Here is a 27702-nt window from a genome sequence, read left to right on the forward strand (position 1 = left end):
CATAATCGATGCTGATATTTCCTTAGGGCCAGACACCAAGTTTCACACCCATGCAAAACAACAGTAATATTATGGTGTGTGTACCTATATTTCAGTATTATAATCTGAAGTAAATAAAACCCGGGAGAATACAATATTATGAACTGAATAGTACCAAATGTTGTCAAATTTAGTCTGCTCTTGACTTCTTTGTGAATGTAGTGATATTAGTAACCTGCCCCCTTTTCACGGTGAGAGATTGTTTCCCCCCCTCCAATTGCAAGCTAGAGTACCACGCCTTGTCGACTGTCTATGACTGTTGAGTCAACATTTCTGCAGCTGCTTTGCATGCGTGGAGGCCGTCTCAACCATTTGCGTTCTGCAGACGCACATTGCCGCGGTAGATAATCAAAGTCTGCTAGGATTATACTTTCCAGTGCTAATATGTATTTATTATTTTACTCTTCTTCAGTTGTATGAGTATTGTGTAACAAAAGCACACTGTGTTTATATTTCACTGGATTTTACGTCCAGACTTTAATAAAACATTTCATTTCTCTTCCCTTTATTTGTTCGAATTCAGGTAGTTCCTACGTTGTCTGTCGAAAGGCTATATAATATTCATGTGGACTCTGTAAAGTTGGAATACCGCAAACGTGATAATTCTTTGCAAAATGTGGTTTGAAAAATAAATACACTAACAAAAAAAGCCATTCTTTTATGTGTATTAACAACTATGTAATTTAATACCAATCTTTTGGCATTAAATTCACTTTACGTGTGTAATAATTTCATAAGAACATATATGGCGCTCTGTTTCAAAGAAAATTAGTGTGGTATTTCATTCTATGGTTTATTACAATTTTGGATATTATACGCTCTTTCTGCGTCATGATTAATGTATCATTATTGTATATTCGAATTTTGGGCAAGTTTGACGTTTTATAAACGGCTAAATCTCGACCCTGTTTCTGTTGAACTATTTAATATTCTGCTAATCCTATAAATTCAGTTTCATGGTATAGACACATTAATTTTAAATCGACACATGTTTATACTTTGTATTATGTGAAAATAAAGAAACATTCACGGCGGTGAGCCTGAAGACGACTGTCTTCTGGGTTGTAACGCCGTGTAGTCTGGTAGGTGTTTACCAACTTTTCAGAGGTCCTTGTTCCCTTCATCATCAAGGCGAGGAGTTCTGATCTTCTGTTTTATTGCCCTTTTTCTAGCTTTGGTTTATCCACGATATTCATAACCTTCGAAATAACTTAGCTTAAACTTTATTTTCAAACCAAGAAATCCGTGAAATTCTAGGACTGATAACGGTGAGTAAGATTAGCAAGGGTTAGTACCGAAAGGCGTAGTTGTTAATTACGTCATGCAACAGAATGATCAGAACTGTTGGTCAGTGTACAAAGATGTCCTTGTCACTTGCCCGATGATGTCATCCGGATCTGGCAATGACACATCTCTTTAAAATATCGATTTTCTTCTATCTTATTTTATCCCATTATAACCTACTCTGGATATACAAGTCGGAGATTTAATTCGATTAATAATAAAAAGTAAAGTAAAGTTTGTCCCACTATACGCCATGTAGGCGTTTGGGGTGAGTGGAGGTATAGCTCCTCTCTTCCTTGACCTCGGCACTAGATGGGGGTGAGTGGTCAGCATCACGCCCCGGCCGGCTTTACCCCCGGGAAAGGACCCCGGTACCCATTGTAGAGGAGGCTGGGTGGGCCCCAGAGCCGGTCTGGACGCAGAGGCTAGAGGAAAAATCCTCTGCCCCCATCGGGGATCGAACCCCGGTCGTCCAGCCCGTAGTTAGTCACTATACTGACTGAGCTATCCCGGCTCATAATTCGATTAATAATGGCAGTGTTTATTTCGATCACTTTTCTCTACCAACTTCGATGACTGTGAATTATGGCCTATTGAATTGTTAAATATCTACCAGATTCTCGGTACAATGAAGATAGATATTTGGAAAGGTCGGAGTAAGAAGCCACTTCGATACCCGTTGAAGTAGGTTTTAATTATTTTTGTTATGTCAACCACAATATAAAGTTGGAAAGTGATGTGCATATAGCATTTAAAGTTCAAATTTCTTCCCCCTGGGCAATGAATGATGGTCAGACAATCACGTTTACTTGACCGTTTTGCACGCTGAGTTGACGAACCGTGCGTCGCATTGGCACAGCCTCTGTCGGTGTCGATATCGGTACACAAGCCGGTGAATGCATCTCTCCATGACTAGAAACGCGTTGGCCACAACGAGACTCGCAGCGATTATCACAAGGACAGGTAGCACTTCTTGTATCTGAACTTTTGGCAGGATAGATGAAGACGTATCTGTAGCCATCGACGGCATCGCGTGGTGAAATAACCACCCTAGTTCACCATGCCGCCGCATAGACTCCAGACTGCAAATAAAATACAGGAAGTGTATAAATTCGACTTTCGATGATGAACTGCGTCTAATGTTGAAAATTATCCAACGTTTCGGCGAACATTGATGTTGTCATCTTCCGGGTAAATATACAATATGTAAGTGTTTTGGGAATGTTTGAAAAAAGGTTATATCAGCATTCGGCAAAGCTCAACCCCGATAGCTGAATTTGTAGATTGAACTCATTCCTCTGAAACAGGACAATTAGGAAAAAACAGGAAAATTGTTTACCCTCTGATGTTTACGAAGAAATATCTCGTGAAGGCTTGAGTAGAACAACATATAAACCCACGGGGTTTCTGTTGACCTACTTGGTCAAGATTCTGGTATTAAGATTGCCCTAACAGAAAACTGTATTTTATACTCGTTTATATAACTTGATTCGTTTCGTTTCGTGACGTATGTATGTATGTATATATTGTATGTGTATAGCTGAGTCGTGTCGTTTGTGCGAATCGACCCCTTGTCCTGTAGACCAGTGGTCACCCACCTTTTTGTGCCTACGGGCACATTTGAGAGTTTATGAGATCGTGGCGGGCACCAACCAATTAACAAAGCCAAATTTTCTTTTCTGTGGACAAATAAGATATGGACACCAAATAATACACAAAACAACACGACGTTTATTGATACAAGAAACCATGCAATCAAAAATACGTACTTTTATAAGTACAATTATTATTACTCAAGTTGGAAGTTAGTGTGATGTTTGACTGCATTTAATCGGCAAGTTTTTAAAATTTGGGAATGTAGGATGATGTTGCTGCTCTCAAACGATCGTCAAGATAGGCATTTGCAAGTAGAGATCTGTGCTTTGATTTTATAATGTTCGTGGTTGAACGGTCTTCATTATTCAGTGTAACCTCTTTCCGTATCAACGCGGGTACCCAAAAAAAAAAAGCCTTGGCGAGGGCCATGGCTCCCGCGGGCACCGCGTTGGGGACCACTGCCGTAGACCATCCGATGGCATGGAATCTAAGTACTATTACTAAGAAGGAACAAGCAAAGGCTGAGCTCTCTTATAGAGAAGTGTTGAATTTCTTGTTAAGGGCGTTTACATGAGAAGTGAACATATTCTGTTTGCATCATGTTCATGTATCAGTGTAAACGCTACCTTCCTTGGCTATAATATTTTACGTCATTTATTAAAGGATCAAGTCAATTGTGCCTAAAGATTTTTGAAAATGTGTCCATTGCAGCGCTTTCCTTAGTACCGTATGTCTTTTTACGTGTATAGGTGTGACCAAAAGTATGTTATTGACGTGTGAGTTTAAATTATTGTCTTCTGGGCGGTTGCACCTTATAGTCTTACGGCTGTGCACTCATGATTCGAAAGAGCATGCTGCTCAGAAGTTGGCAATCTGAACTTGACAGTAGAGTCAGCCTACTTGCTGTTGATGATTCTGCGGTAGGGACTGTGTTTCCCAATGACGAAAGTTCCGGTGGCCGGAATGAAGGCGTGGGGCAGCTCCTCGATTTCACACGTCACATTGTTCATGACGCTGGCGGCACGCGTCGAGTCCACCACGAAACCGTACTTTGACTTGTCACACACCCGCTGCAGACCCGCCAGGGTGTCGGGTGGAGCGTCGTACATGGTTGGAAGAATCAGCTGATCGTACACTTGCTGCATGACCGCCTCTGTTGCCGTCTGTTGAAACCAACATGCGTGGTCTTAAGCTGACATTTACCAAGAGCAAAAACGTTGCACCCATAACATTGCCCATTGGCGGTCTAGGTGTATATGACTCAGAGTGCAAAATATATTCATGCAATATAAATATTTATTCCAAGATACTGATATGATTGAGAAAGCCCTAATTGAACAATTTAGGAGAATTTTACAGTGAGAGACTACGTGACTTATACAAGTATCAGCATTGCTAGGACAGTGCAGTCTAAAAGACTGTATTGGTTGGAATATAGGAAACAAGGAATACATGCGGGATGTTGGTGGGGAAACGTGTTGAAAAATATCAATTTTGAAAAATTAGAAGGAAATAATATGGAGATATTAAGATGGATCTTAGGAAGGCAAGACGTTCGGATCAGAAGATGATGAAATTGGCTGTGGTAACAAAGTTGAACCTTCTAGTTTCTGCTACCGCAGCATTAGTTAAAACCTTAGTAGGTTTCAGGATTCCGGGATTAAATTAAAACGAGTGGCTGTACGGAAATGTTTAGATTTTACAATGATGAAACGAGAACTCAATTACATACATTCTCTTTAAAGAAACAAACAAACAAAAAAGAGGATGCAGACAGAATGAATAGAACATCTCGAATGCCTACGCAACAATAAAATACCTCAAGAGAAGAAGAAGTCGAAGAAATGTGGGTCGTTCAGTGTTTGATCATTGGAATCGGGACAAGCAATATAATACTGCCTGCTTGCTCTTCAGAGGTCAGAAGAGAGAAGCGAGGACAGAGGCGGAGAGAAGCAGGATGGGTGGAGTGCAAGAAATGTAATGTTTGTTTGTTTATTAGTTTGTGGTTTCTAAAGGACGCTATCACTATCTCAGACTATATGCCGTAGTTGGTATGATTATTGATGATTAATAAACTGTAGAGAATGTGAAAAAAAAACAGGCGTTGCCTAATTTAAGGAACTATCCCAGCAAATGCTTGGAGGAAGTGAAGAAAACCACGAATCCTGACTCAGTATATCCAGCCTCCGGGTCGAAATTTGAACCAGAGACCTCCGAAACACGAAGCAGGAGCGAAAACCAATCGGCCGCGACATTCAGTAATTTTTGTCTATGGTATTTATATATTTTATGTGTTTGTAACGTGATAAGTGTAGCAGAAATTTCCAACTATTTTGATTTCAACCTCTTAATCTTTAATGCGTAATATGTATCTGTCGTCACAGAAGTGATTTGGAGGTCAGCTGAGACAGCGTGGTTGCCAATTGGTGCTTCACCTGTGACCCTAAAATTTGACCGGAAGTTCAGTTTAGTTATACGAGTGTGAGGCTCAGTTACACGCACAAGTAAGAATTATTCTTCGTTACCCCCGTTATTCGGTTGTCAGTACGATGTTTTCAGGCTCACTCATATAAAATTTCAACAAAAGCAGAAAAAGTGCCCACGATCTGAAGGAGAACTGCAGATCCAGTGCGGTCATTACAATTTCCGCGTTATTGTTTATGCATGTGTAACGCGCAATACCCTTGTTATGGTGTTCATGTCTCAGTTTTCAGGGCGGAACGCAGAATGTCAGTCTGTACCCGTCCATAATTTTCAAAAGAAGAGTCTAGATTTTCCAAATTCTCCCCGAGTGATATTGTATACTTTTTTACTTTTGATTTTAATTACAGACAAACTATAACTAGATTATGACTTGGTGTTGCGAAGCTAATCACATCGAGAGGCTATTTTTAATTTATTTTTATTGTTTTACCTGACTACACAAGATATAGAAGAATGGTTTAAATAAGGATTATTGATATTAATTAAGTTATATTTTGAAAAAAAGATGGAGATTTTTGTGATTATTCACTTTTGAAAAATAACAAAGTTAAATTTGACTTTAAAAGAATGTTTACATTAGATCGAAATAAATAAATAAATCCAAACCATGATGACTGTACTAACGTTATTGTTATATCGGGAAATTTAAACGTAGTCGGACTCGGTAATAGTCGAAAACGTTATGTTATATGGACGTGGATGACTAATATGTATAGTTCATGAATTAGTGTCATGTGGACCAATGTCTCCAAAGGAAATTAGCCATCCTAAGTTTTTTTCCAGAACTTCGTGTTTTAAAAACTGTCAAATAAACTTAAAATATGTAGGCAATTGATTTGACTTTGAGTTTCCTCTCCGATTTTGAAGATGACCCTAGTTATACTTATGAAAACTATTTTTGTGAGCTCTGATATTCAGTGGTAGTGTTTAAAAATGTTGTAATGTTTCAGTAAACACAAACCTGTCAACAGTGCGAACATTTTAGGTTTTATATTTTGTATTTCGTGTCGGCAGTACACGGTGGAAATACGTTAAGTGGATAATGGACTTCGTAACTCGTGCCTAATTATATTTCGGGTCAGTAATTTTATGTCCGAGGCCACTTCGTTTTTAATGTAATTCCTTTTAATGTAGAATCAAAACTAAACTTTTCTGTTCATACCAATTGATTCTGTGTCACTAAAACTTAATTTAATTAATAGCTACCTTTGTCTCGTCCTTCACACCTATGTAATTTCCCTCTACTTCCATTTCTCTACAGTTATTGAAAGCAGTGAATTTATTACGTAATTTATACGCACTTTCATTCCATTAATATTGGTGAAGGAATATTTTATACATAAATACCGAATCAAATAGCATGGATATATTATTAATCTAATATTGTATGAAAATGAAGCCGTGCATGTTTTGCTATAAATAACTCCTTTATGTTTGTTGAAATTAAAATGACAGAATATTCGATCATAATGCACAGTAGTTATTGTGTCGCAGGTTACATAATCGTGATAAAATCAAAGAATATTACACAGACGGGCATTCAGCAATCATGTGAAGAATTTGATAACCTGGGAGATCTGAATGTAGTTGAGCGGATATTAAAGCTGATCTTAAAGAAGTAGGGTGAGAGGTTATAAACTGGAATGATCTGACTCCGAATGGGGACTAGTGACGACCTCTTTTAAAAACGGGAAGAAACTTCGTGTTCTGAAGTAGCTGAGCTATTATTCGCGTCGAATGAAGAATTGTCCGCAGTGGAGTTCGCTGGATTGATAAATGACGCCGTCTTTGTTATGAAGATCGCGTATCCTCGAATGAAACACGAGGATGATAAAGAACGATGAGGATTAGTTGTGGTTTTTTGAATGTGTTTTGTCATAATTCGCACAGGATGAACTAAACTTGAAAAGTTTTTCCGCAGGGTAGACCGTGCTTCGACGAGAAGTTTAAAGCTGTAAGCCACATAAGCAGAGAAGTTATTTCGCACACAATTCAAGGGCAAACGTTTGTATCTAGGCATGCAGGTATTCGTGAAAGTGGTGAATTGTTTATTGTATGAATATTTATATTAATAAAGTCTTCTCGGGTTATCAACCATGTTAGTCGGCGATTGATCGCCAACTAACACGGCTGATAGCCCGAGAAGGCTTTATTAATGAAAGCCGCCGTGAAAGCTTCACATAAAATATTTATATTGTTTGATAGAAGGATTTTTGTTTGATTAGCGAATAACCCTTCTCTCCCATTTGCGGATTCTTACTATATATGGGTGATTATTTATGAAAATAGTGTTGAGTATGTGTATAGTAGCACTTACATCAAAGAAATTGAGCTCGACGGAGTGGTTAAGAATTCCCAGCTTGTATGTGCCATCTTGCAGCATTTCCTCGAATGTTTTGAAAGGCAGAGGAGTGTGACGAACAGCGAGGAAGGAGATGAAAGTGGCCGAGTAAGCGGCAAATAATACGACGGCCGTCAGGTACGCCGTCAGATAAACCAGACGACAGGGCCAGGAACGCGGCGTCCTCTCATGACCTGCCACATAACATAGGAACCAGCACAATGAATATGCATTGGGTGTGTAATTATTTTGCTGCCCTCTACTCACTGTTTAAGTGTTTAATTAAACCTCGGACGAAGGAGATCCAACAGAGTAGGTAGGGAGTGTCTTTCCTCCCGTTGTCACCTGAAGAAGGAAGTAAAACCGACTTCCGAAACATCATGGTTTTAATAAAAGACACTTAGACTATGGATAAATAGAATAACTTCACCGGAACCAGGGTGAAGGCGTTAAGCCCTAAAACTTCAGGACGGATAGCTACCAAATCATGTTTCTTAACTTTTCGAAAAATTTATAAAAAGGTGACTTTTCATTCTACACATGAACTTGAGGTAGAAGTGAGAGTTTCCCAAAATTACAGGTAATATGATTTATAAGCTGTAAAATAGGCACCATTCTTCGGTTGTAATTTTTGGACTTATAGCACCGGCAAATTGTACACACCGCGTTTCTCCATCATCAGACACCTTTAAAATTTATGAACTACTGAGCGATTGTAATCTTATAAAAACCCTGCTTCATAAAGTTAGTTAGAGAGAATCTTAAAAATGTTTATTTGTAACGTTTAAGTTGTTATTATATGTTACTTATATAATATACTAAATTTTATTAACTAGTTTTCGTTGATATGGTGTGCTGTTTGATTTCATAAAGCTTAAAAGTTTTGCCTATTTCGGATGGTACAGACGAACCTAAAAAGACAATGAGAAACATTCGTTTTTTTTCGGTTCACATGAAACTGTGATGTGAATGCGAACAGAAAACAATCGCGAGAAATTTTCTGTTGTTCGAAAATTGTAAAATATCTATCAACTCTTCCACCTATCTGAACATACTTATGTATCAACCGATTTATTATTAAGTTTATTATTATTATTATTATTATTATTATTGTTATTGTTATTGGCCTCTTTTGGCTGTTGCCAAGCACTCTAATAAATGAATTGAATTGAATTATTATTAATTCAAATAGTATCTTCTAAAACTTGATTGATATTCTCAGAGTGTATAACATTCATTAAAGGGAAACGTCATTATTTATCTCCGAGTACATACGCCTCAGATTCCTGTACAGTACCCGTAATCCTCAATATCTCGGAGGTTAATCTGTTGTAGTAGCACCTCACCATACCTCAAACTGCACTAATGAGTTGTACGCTGATAAAGAGACACGGAAGGATCGGCAAGGTTCATGAATAGTCACTAAAGCTGTGGGAGTTTGAGACCAGTAATTGGAATTTCAGAATACTGAAACGTTTCCACTTTGGGCTGAAATGTTTCTGTCAGTGCTCTATGTGGCAACTCCTTTGGTTAATACGATAAACGACCTTTTAGTACAAGCGACAAAGTAAGGTCTTAATTGGTCTAGTAACGTAGACCTAGCACGCCCTGGTAGCCGCTAGATCTTTGGTTCTGAATAAACAGTGGAACCCATAATCGAATACACTCGGTACATGTATGTTTACTTTTTTGCTTTCTGCGCTGTAAAGATAGAAGCTTAACAGATTGTTGATCTCTAAGAAGCCGTACCGTTGTCTGTAATAATATTCCTAGAAGATTAAAGAAGCCCAAAGATTGTAGCGCCAACAGTGAAAAATACTGAATAACAATTCTACTAGTTTAATGTAATACGTTTCATCAATAATTATCTCTCGGAGGAGTGTGGAATTCTGGATCGGGCTTGAATTTTAGCTGACCAGTTGAATTTTTAAGAAATACTTAATTTTTTAACCTCCTCTTTGTCTATTAGTTGGGAATTATTTGGCGCTTTTTATCTAAAAGATGCTAATGTTCTTTTTTTAGATTCACTCTTTTTTCTGTCAGCCTGTTCTTATGCAACTATTCGAGAATTGATGAACGAATTAACTGTATTCACTGGACTGGTTACTTACTGGACGACCGAGGATCAATTCTTTGTGGAATCACACACGGAATATTTCTCTTCGCCATCGCGTCCGTCCAGACCAGTTATAGTGTCTACACGGCCTCCTATCCAGTGGTGACAGGTGGTTCTTTCTATTTTATAAGTAGCCTGTAGTCTAAGGTCTCACCAAACCTAATTTAAGCTCAAGTAGTCACAACGGCCATTATTTTCCAGACGACATTAGATACAAACCTTGTTGACAGAAGCATCCGAATACGTATATGAATGAATCATACAGGGAATAAAGTGCAATGCTGCCACTCTCTTCGTTTCCAATGTTGCGTCCGATGTTGAATGTGACGGCCAGCCCTACTGTGAGGACGAGTATGGCACATAACACGGCCACCCACAGTTTAATGCTGAACGGTGCAAGGTAGGAGTCCCAGGACGTTTCGAATAAGGAACGAGGGCTTCTCACAAACACAGCTATCCTAAGTGAAGCAAAAAAGAAATTGAATGTATAGGTAACTTTGGCCTAAACCTGCTTTAATAATAAGTAACTCTGCGTTTTGACCACAGTGTATTTATTTCTTATTCTCGGAATGAACAACATTGGCCAAATGGTCTTTGTAATTTAATTTATGTACTTTAATATAATTTATCTACCGTTATATATTGTCTGTTTTTATGTGAGCGGTTCGCTCTTTCGTTTGTGTGCAATTTTATACTGAACTGTAGACTATTCGTATTTTCACGTGTTCTTTGCATAATGCGTACGAAATGGATAAGACCATATGACGTCATAGCCCAGAAGACTACAATCAAAATACAAATGATTTAGCAAAATGCATAATGAGGTTAAGATACCGAGTTTCGTCCGACTCAGTTTCGTAATTTGGGTGGTGTTGGCATACTTTACGACTGGCAGAAAAATAACAAATGAAACTAATGATTTCTAACCATTAATAGTCACGTAACTGTTTCCTCGCCACGTGTCAAAGTAGATTTGACTTCAGTGACAGTATGTTTGATGTCCTAGTCTGTATCATGGCTCATACTGGAGAAACACTTTACAAACACACTTTTGCTGTAGTGCAGTCTGTTGGAGACCGGGATAGGATCAGAAAATAGACTACAGAAGGAATATTAAAGTTAATGGTAATGTGAATTTTATTGAACTCGTCAGGAGGTCGTCATGTGACTGGGGTTTATATTATCGGTACTAATGCTGGAGAAGCTCAGTCTACGTTTAATTGATTGCAGTATTAATCATAACTCAGTACAAAACATCTGTCACTCAAACAGGTTGTTTTATTGCTTTGTCAATTAACACCCAATACTCTGTATTCAGTCTATGAGGACAACAGCAAAATTGATGTGGTAACTGATTAATACTCAACAGTAATTACCACAGTACAATGTGACCAAATATACTGAACTTAGAAACAGTTTTTGATACACAGCGTAATTTATTCTTTGCTTTTAATGAGATTAGGCGACTTCTGTATTATAATCCATAGTATTTGTGTTAGGGGTCCGCAGTGGCCGCGCGGTCTGAGGCGTGGGTCTTGTGCCGTTTGGTCGCGGGAACCGTGGGTTCCAATCCCACTCATGTCATGGATGTTTTTCTGTGTTGTGCTGTCCTGTAAATAGGTAGAGGCCTTGCGACGGGCCGATCCCTCATCCAGGGAGTCCTACCAAATGTCCATAGATCAAGCCAACTAAAACGTTGGGGACCCGTAAAGAGTACCGGAAAATGTAGAAAACATTGTTAAACCGGAAAAAGAAGAAGTATTTGTGTTATTAATAATACTCTTAAACTTATAATTTTAGACTTGTAACGCTATCTAGGCCTATAATTTTTATTCACAAATACCTGCTACTGAGGTAAATGCCAGAATACTTTTCAAAGTAATTTCTTCACTATTCTTATGAAATAATTTGTTTAAGTACCTAGTACAACATGGGAGACACTGAGGACGTTCGGAACTGTCAGAAGTCATAACTCGCCATCCGGTAAACTTTCATTAAGAACTTGAAATTGCAGTTTAATTTGTTGACTACACTGATCGGAGCTACTTCTTTGTACTACCAACTTATATAAATCCCCACAGGATTTTATTACAGAATAATTGCTACAAACTGTTGTAATCTGGAGTTACGATTGTTTAAACCGGGGGCATAAAAAGAAGCTAAATTAATTATAAAGGTCATTGTTTTAAACGGATTATTTTAGATAGATCCCCAACTAGTCGGAAATATGAGAAATTCAAGGTGATCGCTATACTATTTTCTTTGTTTAAATAAGTATACGACTGAGAAATAAATATTTTATTCTAAAGTCTCTTCTTAGTCAACATTTGGTATCAGCATTATCTCTTTGGCTGCCCAGAACCTCCACAGTTTTTATAGTAACGATCATTGCAAGCAGATGCACGTAAATGTTTTCGTACCAGTACATCGCAAACGAATCCTATTTCCCTTTGAACATCTTTTCGTCATTGCCCTTCAGTTCGGAATGCGAGCTTATCGATTCGAACGAGTGTGCAAGTCCATTTCCTCTCTAGAAAGCTCACATCACCCATACAAAATCTGCCTTTTCAGCAGTATCATGCTTACCGCCCTAAAAGACTCAAGAGCAAATAAATACCTTGGGATTAAAAGGAAATAGAAAGATCAGATTCCTACCGAATTGTTACGAAAACGTTTTCCCAGTTTATGAGTTCCATGCGATGGATGAATATGGGGAATATCGATGCAGATACTCGACATTTTCTTAACCTCGGCATTAAATGGATGTAAATTGTTAGATTTGCTATCCAAAGAATTTAGTGCAGAGTTATAAGCGCCTGGTAGCCATTAAATAGGAAGCTGCCGGGACTCAGAGCTGATCTGGCGTTGCGAGAAAGAATAAAGAAATCAATTGGCGAGACATGGGCGTGGGCCGGCAGGCACAAAAAGGAAAGACACGAAAGCCTTTTAGCTGGAAAAACACCAACTAACTTACTTCCTTGAGCAGAGTTCTTCTTGAGAAGCTAGCAGTTGCTCAGCTAGTAAAAGAATTCCCCGCCCTAGTTGGAACCTGGATATTTATTACCGTGTTCACAGGATCCCGCCACGGACCCCTATTCTCAGTCAGAGTACTCCAATCTACATTCTCCAAATTTATTTCCTTAGGATTCATTTTCATATTATCTTCTCTTCTACGCTTAGGTCTTTCGAGTGATCTCTTCCTTTTGGGCTTTCCAACCAAAATCATTTCTTATCTCTCGCTTGCATGCTACGTGTCCATTCCACCTTATTCTCTTTGATATGATTATCACATTATGATACAAAATAATGCAAATGCGTGAGGAGCTTGGATCGAAAATATAGTCTAATTGTAGAGGTTTATACCAACAGGGAGGGACGAAAAAATCCTGTTGCTGGAATGGGTGAAGAAATGACCGAATGTCTGTGAGGTGAGGACCTAGAGGTAGACCAACGAGACTCTTAGAAAAGGATTTTGAGGTCCATGGACACATTGAGATGTATAATCCGTTAGGGCAAGAAGAATATAGCAATAAAGACTCACTTGGTTCTCCCCATTGGGGAAGCGAAGTTAACGTACTGGAGTAGACGCTCAGTCATGATGTAAGCGCCCACTGCGACGTCCGCCTCCTGTCTGACGAGCATTCCGATCATACCACTCCACTTTCTCCTGTTCATGGACCCATAATTTCCGTCCGTAGGTTTCATAAACTCAGATCTGTTTAGTGCAAGGTACAAAGGGGGCATTCAGAAGTTAGAACAAGTTTTGAGATGACAGTAGACACCTCTGAAACGTCGGGCAGTATCAACCAGACTACATAGCGCAACATTTCAGAAGACAGGCATCTTTACACTCTTCGCCATTCTCTTAAAATTTGCTACGATATAAATTTCTCACGGCAACGAGTAAAATAAGATGTCTGATTTAAATTCAACTTTAGTAATTAACTGACCGACTAACTTATGTCTACCTCTTTGTATCTTATCTAAGCAACTAGTGTCTTTCTACCTGCCAAAGTAAATATCTAGCAAAATGTCTACTTATCTAACTAACTGCTTGTCTCTGTGAATGTTTGTCTACTTGTTTGTTTAAGTAACTACTTATTAAATATTAAAAATATATTAAAATTGGCCGTCAATCACAATATAAGATAATTAAAAGATTAAAATATCATTTTACGTTCCTTATCGAGTACTCGATTTACATGTGGAACATTTACGACATGTTTCGGCTATATATAGCCGTCATCAGGTGTTATATTATAAACTTTTTAACTGAATTACTGATTTTTACTGATATTTAATGATTTTTAGTTTTCATTTTTCTTATCATGTTCTCGTCCTTCATATTGTATCTTCATCCGTTGTTGTGTCGCATGTCACTTATATGATTGTATTTCGTAGTGATGCCAATGTTGTGTATATTGGACCAAGAAGTAATATTGTAGCAGTATTAGGAGAGATTGGAGTTATACTGTATCGGATCGTGGCTGGTTACCGAGTCGGTACAATCATATAAGTGACATGCGACACAACAACGGATGAAGATACAATATGAAGGACGAGAACATGATAAGAAAAATGAAAACTAAAAATCATTAAATATCAGTAAAAATCAGTAATTCAGTTAAAAAGTTTATAATATAACACCTGATGACGGCTATATATAGCCGAAACATGTCGTAAATGTTCCACATGTAAATCGAGTACTCGATAAGGAACGTAAAATGATATTTTAATCTTTTAATTATCTTATATTGTGATTGACGGCTAATTTTAATATATTTTTAATATTTAATAAATCACAATATGACGCACTTACAATATCTTGTAACTACTTATGTTTATGTGGAAGCTTATCCTTGAAAAGTTCGTAGTTACTTAAATAGTTAAGAAATATTATGCTTTTATGGAAACCGAAGTCTCAAAGGTTTTTAAGTTACAGTTAAGAACAGTGGGATTTCTTCAGTATTCGAGCGACTGTTGGCTTCTCAAAGACTTTTGGAGTGACGGTTACAGAATTTTAACTGAGAGCGTCGAGTTGACACGAGTGCTCACAAATCTGTGATCATAATTTGGCATCTTCCCAGATATGAGGACACACTTTCCTTTGGCTTATGTCCAAGGCCTAGCTGTGCTACGGGGGGTGTAGTCACTTTTACGAAATTTTAGTCTGAGTTTTATAACGCTACATGCAATTAAGTATTAACTTAATACTTACCGCAATTCACAGGGCTGATTTTAACACTTAATTTATTCTGGGTATATTTTTGCGAAGTCGGGTAAAAGAATGGAGTTTGTTAAACAAAATCTTTATGCATGACTTTCAGGGAGTGAGTAAGCAATTACGTATGTTCACTTCGTGGCCAGAATAGAACTAGGAATGAATGCATTTGAGAGCTACTTTGGTTTGATACTGGTCATTTCTTTCCGGTTCCGCGTATTGCCATATTCTGTTTCGTTGTTCCATTATTTTACGGTGCTGAATCAACTCCCGAGATTATGTAGGGTCTATTGAATTGATGGGATGTTATGTTTGTAGTTAAGTGAAAAGAAGAATTGATTATGGCCTGTTTTAATGCACTGTGTCGGTGTTCGTCTGCATAAAACTAGGGGAAGTACAAAAATCTGTTGTTAAAAATACAGGCAAATAAATTACTTCATACGAGTACGTAAACCCTTACGTGAAGTTCAGTCGATACTGTAATGCATTCCACAGTGTGCCGAAAAATCCTTCTACTCGAACTGGTTTGTTGTTTCTCATCTCTGTGATATTGCAGATGGCACCCTAAGTAATGAAAATAAAAAGGCGTTTTAGCTTTTGAGTACAAAGTTATTGTACTGGGAAGAAGATGAGCCAGAATAAAATATTTAATACAGATCATCTTCCGTACCCTAGAATTATGACTGCAGGAGAGGAATAATTTGAGGTAGGAAATGATCAACGAAGTTTAACATAATATTAAACATTTTTTCTTTCAATAATGTTCAATATAAACAACAGTAACAAACATTCATTTCTACGCGACATTTCATACAGTTCATAGTAGAACTCGTACAAGCCACTATTCGTTTAGCATGGAGATACAATTATTTTAGAATTCATGTTAATGTTGCAGCCCACATAAAAGTATTATTCTTCTAAAACCACATTTCCAACATTTGCATTACAAAAGTGTATAAGGAAATGACTCTGTAAGTGGGAGATTCGTTTAGCGCACGTGTAATAACCATTTCATGTGAAATTAAACTAGCTCTTATGCTTTCTGTCCAAATAATTATGCTGATTGGATGGAAAGAGAAATTTCATTACACAGCCGTATGGAAATTAGTTTCATGTGGCAGCATATTAATACAATTTTAGGTACCTAAAACTACTGCGGTATGGTAATATTTACATGTATGCTACATTGTAGTGTTAAATGCAATTACACGATGTTACAATTTGCTCATATCTAAGAACACTTACTGTAACATCAAAGAGAGGTTTCTTGCATGCATATGGTATTTTAGCTTTATATCTTTCACTCTAAATATTTGCCTGTTTAAATTTAATTAAAATATTTCGAAATGAATGCCTTGAAATAACATGAAACTTCCGTGTAGATAGACCTAGGCGGAGATGATAGGAGAGTATTGTAAAATATACTATAGAAAATGTGTGAAGTTGTGGACTGGATTGAACTGGCACAAGGCAGGGTCCAGTGGCATTTGCAAACGCTGTGATTAATGTTTGGAATTTACAAAGGTAGGAAATTTCTTGACCAGTTAAGTATTTACCAGCTTTCTTATGGAATACTCCACTATGAAGTAGGTTACTCATACTTACGTCTGAGATGACTGCTGCGTTAATGCTGACACCTTGAAGGTCTCCTCTGCGCGTGTAAAACGTTGTGTTTGTCCAGACAGAACCTCTTTTAGGAACCCATTCGCCCAGTTTGAACGTCATCAGTCGCTGATTTTTGCCGATGTGATAAACTTCGGTGAATGTTACCGCACCGTTTTCACCTGGTTGTGCCACAATGAATTGACAGTCCAGAGGGACGTACATTTTGCCAAAATATTCTTCCACTTGTTCTAAGTTTATAAATTGCAGCCATTTAGCTTCTGATATATCTATAGTACTTGATAACTGTAAGAAACAAATGACAGCAGCTAAGCAATTATTTAAGTGTACGTTATTTAAATTCAGTTTTAAAGATGTTGTGTGACGCTGTTTTACAGTGTTTTCCTTAATAATATGTTGTGTTCTGAATCCATAACATTTAAGTGGGATTTTATTTTCGTTACAGAAAAATGCAATACGTCCTGTTAAAATATCTGATTAACTATTACTGACAAAATGAAGTAATGTTTGTAAATGGTGGCGACTTACAATATCAGTACTGACCTGTGCTAGCAGTTAGCGACTGCGTATCATCTACCTGACTAAAAAGGCCTAACTTTGTTAGTGAAGTCAATGGAAAAGTTTCTCTTAGGTCTGGAGTACAGTTTAGAGATTTCTTTATGATGTTTTATCCTTATTTTTTCTTTGTGTTCATTAGTTGTAAATATTGTAGGTAGTAGGATTATACTCCAGTGGTTTTCAGCTTTTGTGATTCACGGATCCATAAAACTGCGGTGGCTTTCTCGAGGACTATCATATTTGTCTCACACTGTACGATTAACAGTCTCAAGATGTAATAACAATGTTTATTCCTGATACATAAATTAACACACTTTGTGGTATAAATTGTGAGTCATAATTAAACCCATTGAACAAATTCAATTAAATTCTGGGCACGGTACAACACGAAACGATTTGAATTAGTGTATATGACGGGGCAGGAAGTAATGGTAATTAACATTCATTACGAAAGGCTGTGTAAATAGTATAAATGTTCAAGGCTTAGTCTCTGAAAGGAAACAAAAATCGAACATATTCGCTAGTTTTATAACAGTAATTTCTGCACCTGTGTAATACATTATAAAGTGAAGCTAATTAGAATTTGGTGGTTGGCAGTGGTCCGTAGTACACTACATAGAGTATTTAGCTTTTGCTGTAAGTTGTAATTAATAGCACGTATATCAGTTTGTTTACAGGTACAAACGATTTTAGCTTGTAATTCGTTAAATATAACCATGAGCTAGAAACTTTTCATATAAAAGTCTATGATGTGTTTCATGACAATTACCATATTTTTAATTACTTCGTTCTATCTGAGGTTTGACTATAATTGTGTAAAATATCACTTACGTGACGTCGTTAAGAAACAAAGTTAAATTCGTCAACATAACTTAGTACAGACATCTCACATGTGAGAGGTTTTGCCAAAATTCGACAAGCGGTTTTAGATATAAATTGCAATCGGTCACACATTCTCCACATTTTGCCTTATGTTTGTACACTGATTTCGTTGCACGCATATGAAACCGTTAGCTCTGTTTGTGTGTTTGACGTTTCAAGAATAATCTGTCTTGGGCGCCGTTCTGCAGCGAGGACTTCTCCGACACGCTTTACATGCGTGTAGTCTAAACACGACTCTGCAGGCAAGATAAATTTTGTTTGCAGAACGAGGCTACAGGACCACATTAATTCCTGGCTATTCTTGAACTTTTCCTTCCCCTTTTTAAAGACCGCTTTCCGCGTGGATGCTTGAATGACGCCTACACAACGGTAAAATAGCCATCTACCATTGTTAAGTAGATATTTGAACTCTCACTTTTCCCAACTCCGCGTCTCCCAGTAGACTCCATGTTTTTTTATTGAGGGTACAAATTTATGTGTTTTGCATATATAATGAACAGTAAGTAGGCATTATGTTACATTTATACATTTTGCTCCTTAGGAAGCTATTCAGAAGTGTATACATTACACTGCAGGAAACCATAAATTATTACTCGATATACTTCGTTAAATATAAAACAATACATGTATAAGAATTTTTTTGAATGCGTTATAGACACTATATCTTGTGTTGTGTACAAATTTTGTATAAGAATATTTTTATATACACTTAATAAAGCTCGATTTGGGCTTCATATAAAATGCTTGTTTTATTGGTTTTAAAAAATGCGGTTGGACAGACACAGCGTCCACTTATACATCCATTCTATGAACGTTGTGTAACGATCGTATAAATTTTATATGGCACTACTATACCGTATTTATTAATTTACACTATGTTGGGGGTTGTTTTATTCTGTGGCGTATTGGGAGATTAGTTTTTGTTGAGATAAATAAATTGTGATACTTAATTGAATATGTAATTAAACGTCATTTACAATTCAATTGAATTTTAATCAACTCCGTATGTCCAACCCTTCACTGTTGTGTGAAAATATCCATATGCGCTAACCATTCTCTCTGTGGGTAAATGTATGGCACCAGTTGAATTTGATGCCTTGTAATACTTAACCTTTTAGAAATTCAGATTAATGAAAAAGATACGCTAGAATTTTCTGAGCCATTTTCAGGCCTACATACACATAATAGTAATAACTAATAATATCAACACTTTGGCATGTTTAATATATGTGACGTTTAGTGTTATATTATGGTGTTTGAGAACAGAGTGTTGAGAAGCATATTTGACCGTAACCGAGAGAAGAAGGAAAAGGAGAGTGAAGCAAATTACATAGTGAGAAGCTTCGAAATTTGTACTCTTTGCCAAATATTAATAGTGTGATAAAATCAAGCAAGATTAGTATAATTTTGGGATTGTGCTGCCAGATTAGGTTAATGTGAAGTGTTCCCATGTATAATATAAATATTCATTTGTTAAAATTAAGCTGTTCCTTGCTGATTTCTTAGGGACGGAAACCGTGCTTAGCTAATAGGCTTCCAAGGCAATAATTAGTTTGTACTGTTGAAACACCACGAGCTGTAGTTGCTGAGAGATGGTGGGTGATAGATCTTTCACTGTTATAAATTTCGTGTGCAGAGTTACGTTATAACTTGTTTGACGAGTAACTGCATTGTAACGTAGTTACGAAATAATGACTTGTCAGGCGACTTAAGGTGATAGGCTGTCCTTCAACTTCCTCTCAAGCACAAAAATACATATGAAAACAAACAGTAGCATCTTCAAGTACAAGAGCATTCCCATCTCGGGCAGGTTGTACCTGTATCAGGGACTGTTGAATTGTTGGATCAGTGAACAATGAAACAAAAAGTGGCCGGTTGTGGCGACAGTTGAAGGCTTGGTCTATCGTACGGGTAGAAACGGCTGCTGCTAGGACACCCTGTCTGTTCACTGACCTCTCTAGTCTCATAAGTAACAGACTATCACGAATCTCTGTAACATGATTCCAAACAGTAGATATGTCTATCAACATAACAAGCAATAAATGGCAAGGCAGTAACATATATTGCTTCTACAGGTAGAAAGAAAGATATATTTAAACAGTAAGACAAGAATACGAACCACTGATCAGGAGAAGGAATTTTAGAATCAAGATTATATTTTTTCTAAAATAAAACTTAGCAATATTTATCAGAAAACACACTTAATGTAAATTGAGCATTAATAGAACTGAGGTGAATGAAACTTAACGTGGTAATATGTAAATGCAATATGTCGTCAAAGAAAAGTATACGCAAAAATCAGCCAGCACCATTTTTCTTTAAGATCCATCTTAATATTATCCTCTCATCTATATCTAGGGCATCCATGTCTCTCTAATCTTCAGGCTGTCCAACTAAACTGTTCTAGGAATTTCTCGTATTTCCGCCCGTCTCCTAGTAATAAGTATAAAAGAATACAGTGTGTAATAGGACAGTTTTCAGGCCAACTAAAAGCAATTAAGACTTCGGAGATAGTTTCCTAACAGTTGGAAATTCATTTAATATTTATTAGCACATCTGATTGCACAAGGACTTCATTACAACAATATAATTCATACTAGCAGGAAAATCACTAGTGCATACATGTACAAGGAAGTATCGATCTGTGTATTGAATGTAGGGCGTGATAAGCAACAGAACGGAAGAGCGATGTACGGCTAAGGGAGATTGGAGTTCTCGTTATTTATAACAAGGCAATGAACTGTCTGAACTTCGGTTCTCAAGTGCCATTGCTTTTCTATCTCTCCATCGATCCATGTGCTCTTCAAAGATGACTATACACTAACAAAGTCGGATGTGGAAAATTGACTCGATCTGAGTATTTACTGACCGTCTACTGTCAAATTATTTGCATCCATACAATTTAAAACTACTGAAAGTCTTCCAGTCCATTTACCACCTTTCGTTATTTTTATAAAATTTCGAGAGTTTTGTATCATTTCACATAACAACATTAATTATTTAGTGATCAGAAACATAAATGGACGGTTAGAGAAAATTGTAGTGGAGAAGACAACTGGAGAAAAGAGAAGAGAGGAGAAGGGACGAGAAGAGTGAATAACGGAACAGAAGAGAAAAGATGAGAACAGCGGAGAAGAGGCAATAACGGCGAAGAGCGAAGCGAGAGTTGACAGTTGTCCGTCTGTTGAAATGGTTCCCCGAATTTCGCCTGATGTAATTGTAATATCTGTTGGCATAATTCTTACAAAATCGGAAAAGTATAAGATTATATAAAAGGAAAAAAGAAATAGACGGTATCGTAGAACATGTACTTACACATAGATTGACGTGGCTCTTTTAAATACAATAATTATATGTCCAACTTTCTTAAACATTATTTAGATAAAGTTTCTTCAGACTGTAAAGACACACTTTTTGAACCTCTTTGCGCATTTCCATAATGTTTTCGTATGTTTGTGATAATAAGTTTGATGGTCCTATTTTCAAGTTGTATAAAATATTTCAGAATTCTTGTTCCTGGTTGGAGATGTTATTTCTGTTATTCTTCGGGTCTTGGAAAAGCGACAAGTTTAATAGCACTACATCCTTATTAATGTAGTGTGTTTATTTGTTTGTTTTAACAGTTAGTCTGCTGATATCGGAGGTGACTGTATCGTATAGTTAATTTAGTTTTATTTGGATGTGAAGGAAGTTAATTTATTGAATTTTATCATCGGTTAACTATAACGAGTAATATGTACTGTTCATGTTTATGGGCTGCACGTGTGGGCTATCGCACGTTCTTGCGTGTGTAATATGCATGTGGAAGTTTTTTAATACCCAATTTAAAACTTGTTTTGATGCCTAACTCACGCTAAAGTTAATTGGAGGAGGAATTATAACTCCTCCTCATTCTTAACCTCGGCACTAGTTAGGGGTTAGTGAATAGCGTCACGCTTCGGCGGTGCTTTACCCTCGGGAAAGAACCTCGGTACTAACTGTACATTTGTTTCTTAGCAATTTGTCCTCATTAATTAAACACTGGTTATAAGCCTTGCTACAGCAGCTAAAAATATGTTTCAGCTCAAGTCCCATTTTAATCCATCTGTTAGCCTGAAGGAAATAATGTATTGTGTTTATGGTAATTTAATGTGAGCGCTGTGCTGATTTAAGCAATGTGTTCGTGCCATGTATGGATGTATTTTACTTTATATGCTAAAATATTACTTAGAATTAAAACAATGAGGTCATGAAATCACGTTCTAGGGAAATAAATTCCAACTTTTCGCAGAAAACATTTGTGATATTTCCTAACCATAGCATGTAACTAGGCTGGAGAACTGAGGTTCTCAACAATCACCTTACTCTGTAAGATTAAAACGCCGAATACAAATTATCAAAATTCGTCACCTACGACCTTCATGCTATGTAAATATTTGTTGTAATAACAACCTAAATGCACATTGATTCAGTAGTATAGTATGTAGTTCGTGCCTGTTTTTCTCATTCCTGTTTGAATATTTAGCTGCTAATTACTTTGTATGTTCATCCTGTTTAATTATTGCCAGATCAGTTTGTATGGCGTATACGTGTTAATACTTCTAGATTCTCTGTCAGTTACAGTTCGACGTGGTTAAGGTTCTGCCTGTATGCTTTGTTCTGACAAGGCGAAGCTAAACCTGCTAACTGTAAACGGAGAGAAATTGAGAGGAATCGTATAAACTGTACACAATAAATATTAGATGAATATTAATTCGATCACTGTAATGTACGGTTTACACTCATTTTGGAGTTGCCCGGAGAGGGCTTATGTTATGTTTCAAGGCAATTAGTTGATGGGTTATTGTTATGTACAGGTCTGTCTGGATTTATTCCAGTAACAAAATTCTCCAATTAAAGAAGAATTTATGCTACTGGGTAATTGAAGGTTCAGAAAATTAAAATGTTACTATATTTAGATCCCTGCTGTATTAACTCTTACGTGATATATCGGCTAAATGAGAATGTCGTATAAGACAGTCCATATGACGATTTATGTATGGCAGTATTGCTAATCCTTACAGACTCATGTTTCCTTTCAAAGTAGGACTCATAATATCACAAATAACACTGTTCGAAAATTATTTTGAAATCGTACCCCCCCCCCCCCCAATTTTATTGCAAAATATTTCTGTTGTTAAATGTTATGAACAATCGTTTAGCTAAAGCAAATTAGAATTCTCTGCTATTTAATTATATGTAAACTGACTTTGAATATACCCCATCGGCTGATTTTACAACATTGGAACAATGAACGGTGTACTCCAGTGACGTACAAGTTTTTCATATTTGTAATATCTGATTTCCACTCCTCTTTAAATCAGTATATTTCATATAAAAATTCATGCATTCGTTGGTTGAGGTTTCATTGTGTGACTATTCCATAACGAAAGAATAAATAGGTAATGAAATATCTACTTCAATCAGAATAATTTAGTTGAAAACTAAAGGTGATAAAGTTAATAATTTTATGCGAAATACGAACAATTACTTTTGGTACTATACGTTCAGTTCACACAATGTTCTAAATCAAATCGGCCTATGTGTGTACTTGAACATAGAAAGCCGAGAACTGCAGAGATTACATAAGCGTGGAAACGCGAGAGATGTGTTCTTATTCATAACATTTGACATAAGGTTTCTGTATTTTTGTTGTATTTTTAGTATTCACGAAAACTGTACCAACGGCACTAAGCGAATCAACTTTAAACTGAACACGGATAAGAGATGTTTGAGTGTGGAGTTCATGTAAGACTAACAACAGTCAGAAACGATGTGAGGTTCTCAGTAAGGAAGAAAAAAGTAGGAACTTACCTGATGTGGTAGGACACAAAAAGAAAACACACCCTGATCTGACATACTCTTGCACAGAAATTACAATATCAGTAAGCATCTCTACAGAATGCTGAGGGTGCAGACGTGATGAAGAGACCAGAGTCGCCATCAAAAATGGCATACAGATGCCAGCAGTCCTGAATGCCATTATGTGTATCCGCACACTGGGGGTAACCGCAAATTGAATATAGTCTATACCGCTCTATCGGAGTGTGTTTGTGGAACTGTCAGAATTGATTGCATCCCGCTTCAGTAAGTGAAGGTAGTTTTTACTGTATGAAAATCTTGCGTGTTCCTGTAGGCTATCTACATTACGGAAACATGCAATTTGCTTGGAGCTTTCACATGCCAAGCCGATTTTGATATTTTTACACCGTTACACAGTAATGATACGTCGCTATTGTTTTGTTCCATTAAGAATTCAATTAAGCATGAGGGGTCTTCGCTTAATCGTGACACAGAATCAGATGCTTTCAGACTGTAGACAATTAGGTCACTGAGCAAGAAAGCTACTTGTGCATAATAGAAAACAACATTCCTTCTGGCGTTTAAAATTCATCGCATTCTCTTTAAAGTGTGGATCTAATTTTTTACTTTCAAAATGTAAAAAAAAGTGTTTTTATTTAAGAATTCAACTTTGTTTGCAAAGAATATAAATTATATGTGGAATGCTATGTAGGGTTCATTACTCTGCTGATAAGTAGATGTTTGTTTTACCTATCTTGTTAGAAGCAGAGTAGGCCTGCTGCATTTAATTATCATATTCTACATCTTAACCTTATAAATAAGCGCTAATAGTCACGAAATCCGTCATCCGTGTTCTGAAAAATTAATGAGTTTGTACTCTAATATCGATTCATTTCAACGTCAGTTCAAACTTCAGTGACAAAAATTGTAACGAGAAACTGTATATAGAAGTCTGTGAAGCTCTACTACCGAACTCGAGCCCTGGAAGTCAAGGCAAGATCGGCCCAATAGTTTGCCAGATACAGGTCAAGGTCATATATTTTCACTCTTATTTCTGCCAAACCGTAAATGCCTGGTTGACCATATTCTTGTCAAAATGAGGTCACTTATAGGTCAGTCTCATATGGAAGTCACGACAAGATCGGCCCAATAGTTTGTCAGATATTTATATTTTTATGTGAGTTTTACAGTATGAATATACTTACAGCACCATAGTTTTTTGTGGAACACAGGCTACTCATTGAAATATGAAAACAATCGACCTTTAACATAATAAGTTACTTTAAGGTGTGTTAGAAAATCATGGGGAGGACTTGTTAAAACGCTGTTATTCTGTCCGTGCGCGTGGAACAATTCTAGAACTACTGAACGGATTTTTAATTAAATTTAACATTGGGGTGTTTTATTGTCGACACATTCCAATTTTGATTAAAATCGGAAGAATCAACGTGCTGTTTACATGAAGTTCTACTCGTACATGCGTTTGTCAGCGCCGAAGTGACTGGGTAGGAAATCTCTAAGTTACATTTGTTACCATTCTTACTTTGGTTATGTTTGTAAATTTCTTTCTAACATTCCAGAATTATTATAATATGCACACAATTCGTAATTTGTTGCTTAGTGTTCACGAGGAATGGTGTATAACAGATGGATAACAACTTCTGGAACCATCATTAATGTATTCCGTAGTGCTTAAATTATTTTAACATAACATTTTTAAATACTTTATCTTCATACCCGTCTCTAACTGTCCGAATAAAGTATTCGAGATTTTGAGAGCTTCTAAAAGCGAGAAACAGTACTTTTTATTTTATTTCCAAATAATTACATTTGTCATATTTTAGCTGGCATTATCAGAGCTCGATCCTAAAAGAAATTTGTCACGAGCATGGTGTAATTATAACGAACCCGCGGTCCTATCCAGAAGTTGATCTGATTAGAAGAACGAAAGTGAAACGTTCACAATGTAATTACAGATTCAGTTTGACAAGTATTTGACCCCTGAAACTATTATTTTGCTTGCGTGTTTCTGAATCAGTTAATAATCGTGGGGCAGTATGAACGAAATATTAATAGGCTCATCTACAAAACAGGATAAAAAAATGACAGTGTGAAGAAAAGGTTTTTGACTGTAGCACCGAAAACAGTAAAATGCATTTAATAGAACCTTGGAATATAAGACACTTTTACCTTCATTCGAGAGATCGAGCAGTTTTGTTTTGTGATGACGCAATGGATTTGTATTTGGCAAGTACCACTTTCGTTAGGTTCTTCAGACTGTATGAGAATACAGGGATTTTATTTCTTAGTGGGCCTTGACTTTTTCTGTCCTACTCATATACTGATCGTTCATTAATGTTAACGTGCTAGTCTAGTGTTCGAAAGACCCTGGGGTGGATTCCAACACTCAGAATACCTGGGCGTAGAAAGCATAATATTGCGGGCGTGGGATGGATTTATCTGGCTGAGGATAGGGACCGGTGCTGGGCTGTTTTTATAATGAACTTGCGGGTTACATAAAAAGCGAGGAATTTCTTAACCTTTGAGCGTTCTACTTGCTTCTGAAAAAGAATTCTGCTTTATGGAGTTTTACTAGATCTAGAGCATTGTGGAGCGAGAATTGTTATATTGTAATTTGTTTATTCCTCAAGGTAAATTTGAAATACATAAAAAAATAATTTTTTAATTTCAGACACAAAATCTCACAAAGTAAATGTAATAGCTTTCTGCCATCGAAGTATTATTATCGTGATAAAGGCGAATGGGAAACCTATAATAATATTGACAACTTTACACGTTACTGTCAGGATTAGGCGTACTGCTTACATGAGCAACGTTCTCACGTTTTTTGTCATAACGTAAAATCAATATGTAAACTGCTGAATGATGTGACGTAGGGAGATTGCAAAATGGAGAGTCTTGTGGGATTATAAATATACGGGACAAAAATACTTGTTTAAAAAGTTGCTAATAGATTACTCACTCACCAGTCGACGTAATAATATATTCTCAGGCGATTAAACAGTTTATAAATGGGGTTGCTTCTATGGCATGATGTGTGTGCCAGGTTTAAAGAAATTTAGCAGATTTGTTTGCAACTTATTAGAGGGTACAACTCAGACACACGAATACCATAGACTTAAACATGGCATTTGTAAAGGAGCAAGGTTTACTACAGAGAACAAATTAAATATATGCACCAAATCACTTTGTTTAACCCTTGTTTATAATCTGAGCACCGTTTGAAGCGAAATACTAGGAATTTCTTTTCCGCGTTAAGTTTACTTGACATCTGCGGTCCGTAGAAGTAATTTTGGTTAGGCTCCTTGGTTTATGAAAATGTATATCAAAGCAGATATTCACCAGTTAAGAAGCATTCTGCCCGGCTGTGTTCACTCCATTATTGCATGTGCATACTGCTCATGCTGTGCGTAGAACGGGAAATGTTTTCATGGACGGTAGTACTGAATAGAACAAGCTCAGATCGTGTCATAATAACCTCCGTTCTTTTAGACCTCTACTTTATTAAGATTCCACAATAAATGACATGGACAGCATCACAGTCACTTTTATGAGCGTAGCTGTACCACTACAATGACACATTGCGTGTATTTAACTGCTACTGAGGGAGATACAGAAACCATCACGTACATATTAATGGTCGTGACATGGGTGTAGCTCACACACGTCGCATTTTTCACTAACATTTCATGTTAGTTCTTTCAGCCATGCTGTCCT

At 36.9% G+C, this 27702-nt stretch overlaps 2 protein-coding genes across 3 annotated transcripts in view; one reads left to right on the forward strand and one right to left on the reverse strand.

Moving 5' to 3' along the window:
* The window catches only part of LOC110828504 (neuropeptide Y receptor type 2), a 98288-nt gene that overhangs the window by 43633 nt on the left and 26953 nt on the right, over positions 1 to 27702 (forward strand). The gene's annotated exons all lie outside the window — the stretch shown is intronic.
* LOC110828502 (putative glutamate receptor) lies at positions 1849 to 24210 on the reverse strand. The gene is made up of 9 exons (XM_022061271.2): positions 23977 to 24210; positions 19962 to 20134; positions 16687 to 16989; positions 15542 to 15645; positions 13402 to 13575; positions 10080 to 10318; positions 7721 to 7938; positions 3820 to 4082; positions 1849 to 2405 (listed from the first exon to the last, which is right to left on the reverse strand). The coding sequence occupies exons 1-9, from the start codon at positions 24143 to 24145 to the stop codon at positions 2129 to 2131; spliced, it is 1920 nt and encodes a 639-aa protein (XP_021916963.1). The 5' UTR covers positions 24146 to 24210; the 3' UTR covers positions 1849 to 2128.

This window comes from Zootermopsis nevadensis, unplaced genomic scaffold, assembly GCF_977971745.1.
Source record: "Zootermopsis nevadensis isolate Lab colony 2312 unplaced genomic scaffold, Znev_1.0 Znev_ptg000027l, whole genome shotgun sequence".
NCBI lineage: Eukaryota > Metazoa > Arthropoda > Insecta > Blattodea > Termopsidae > Zootermopsis > Zootermopsis nevadensis.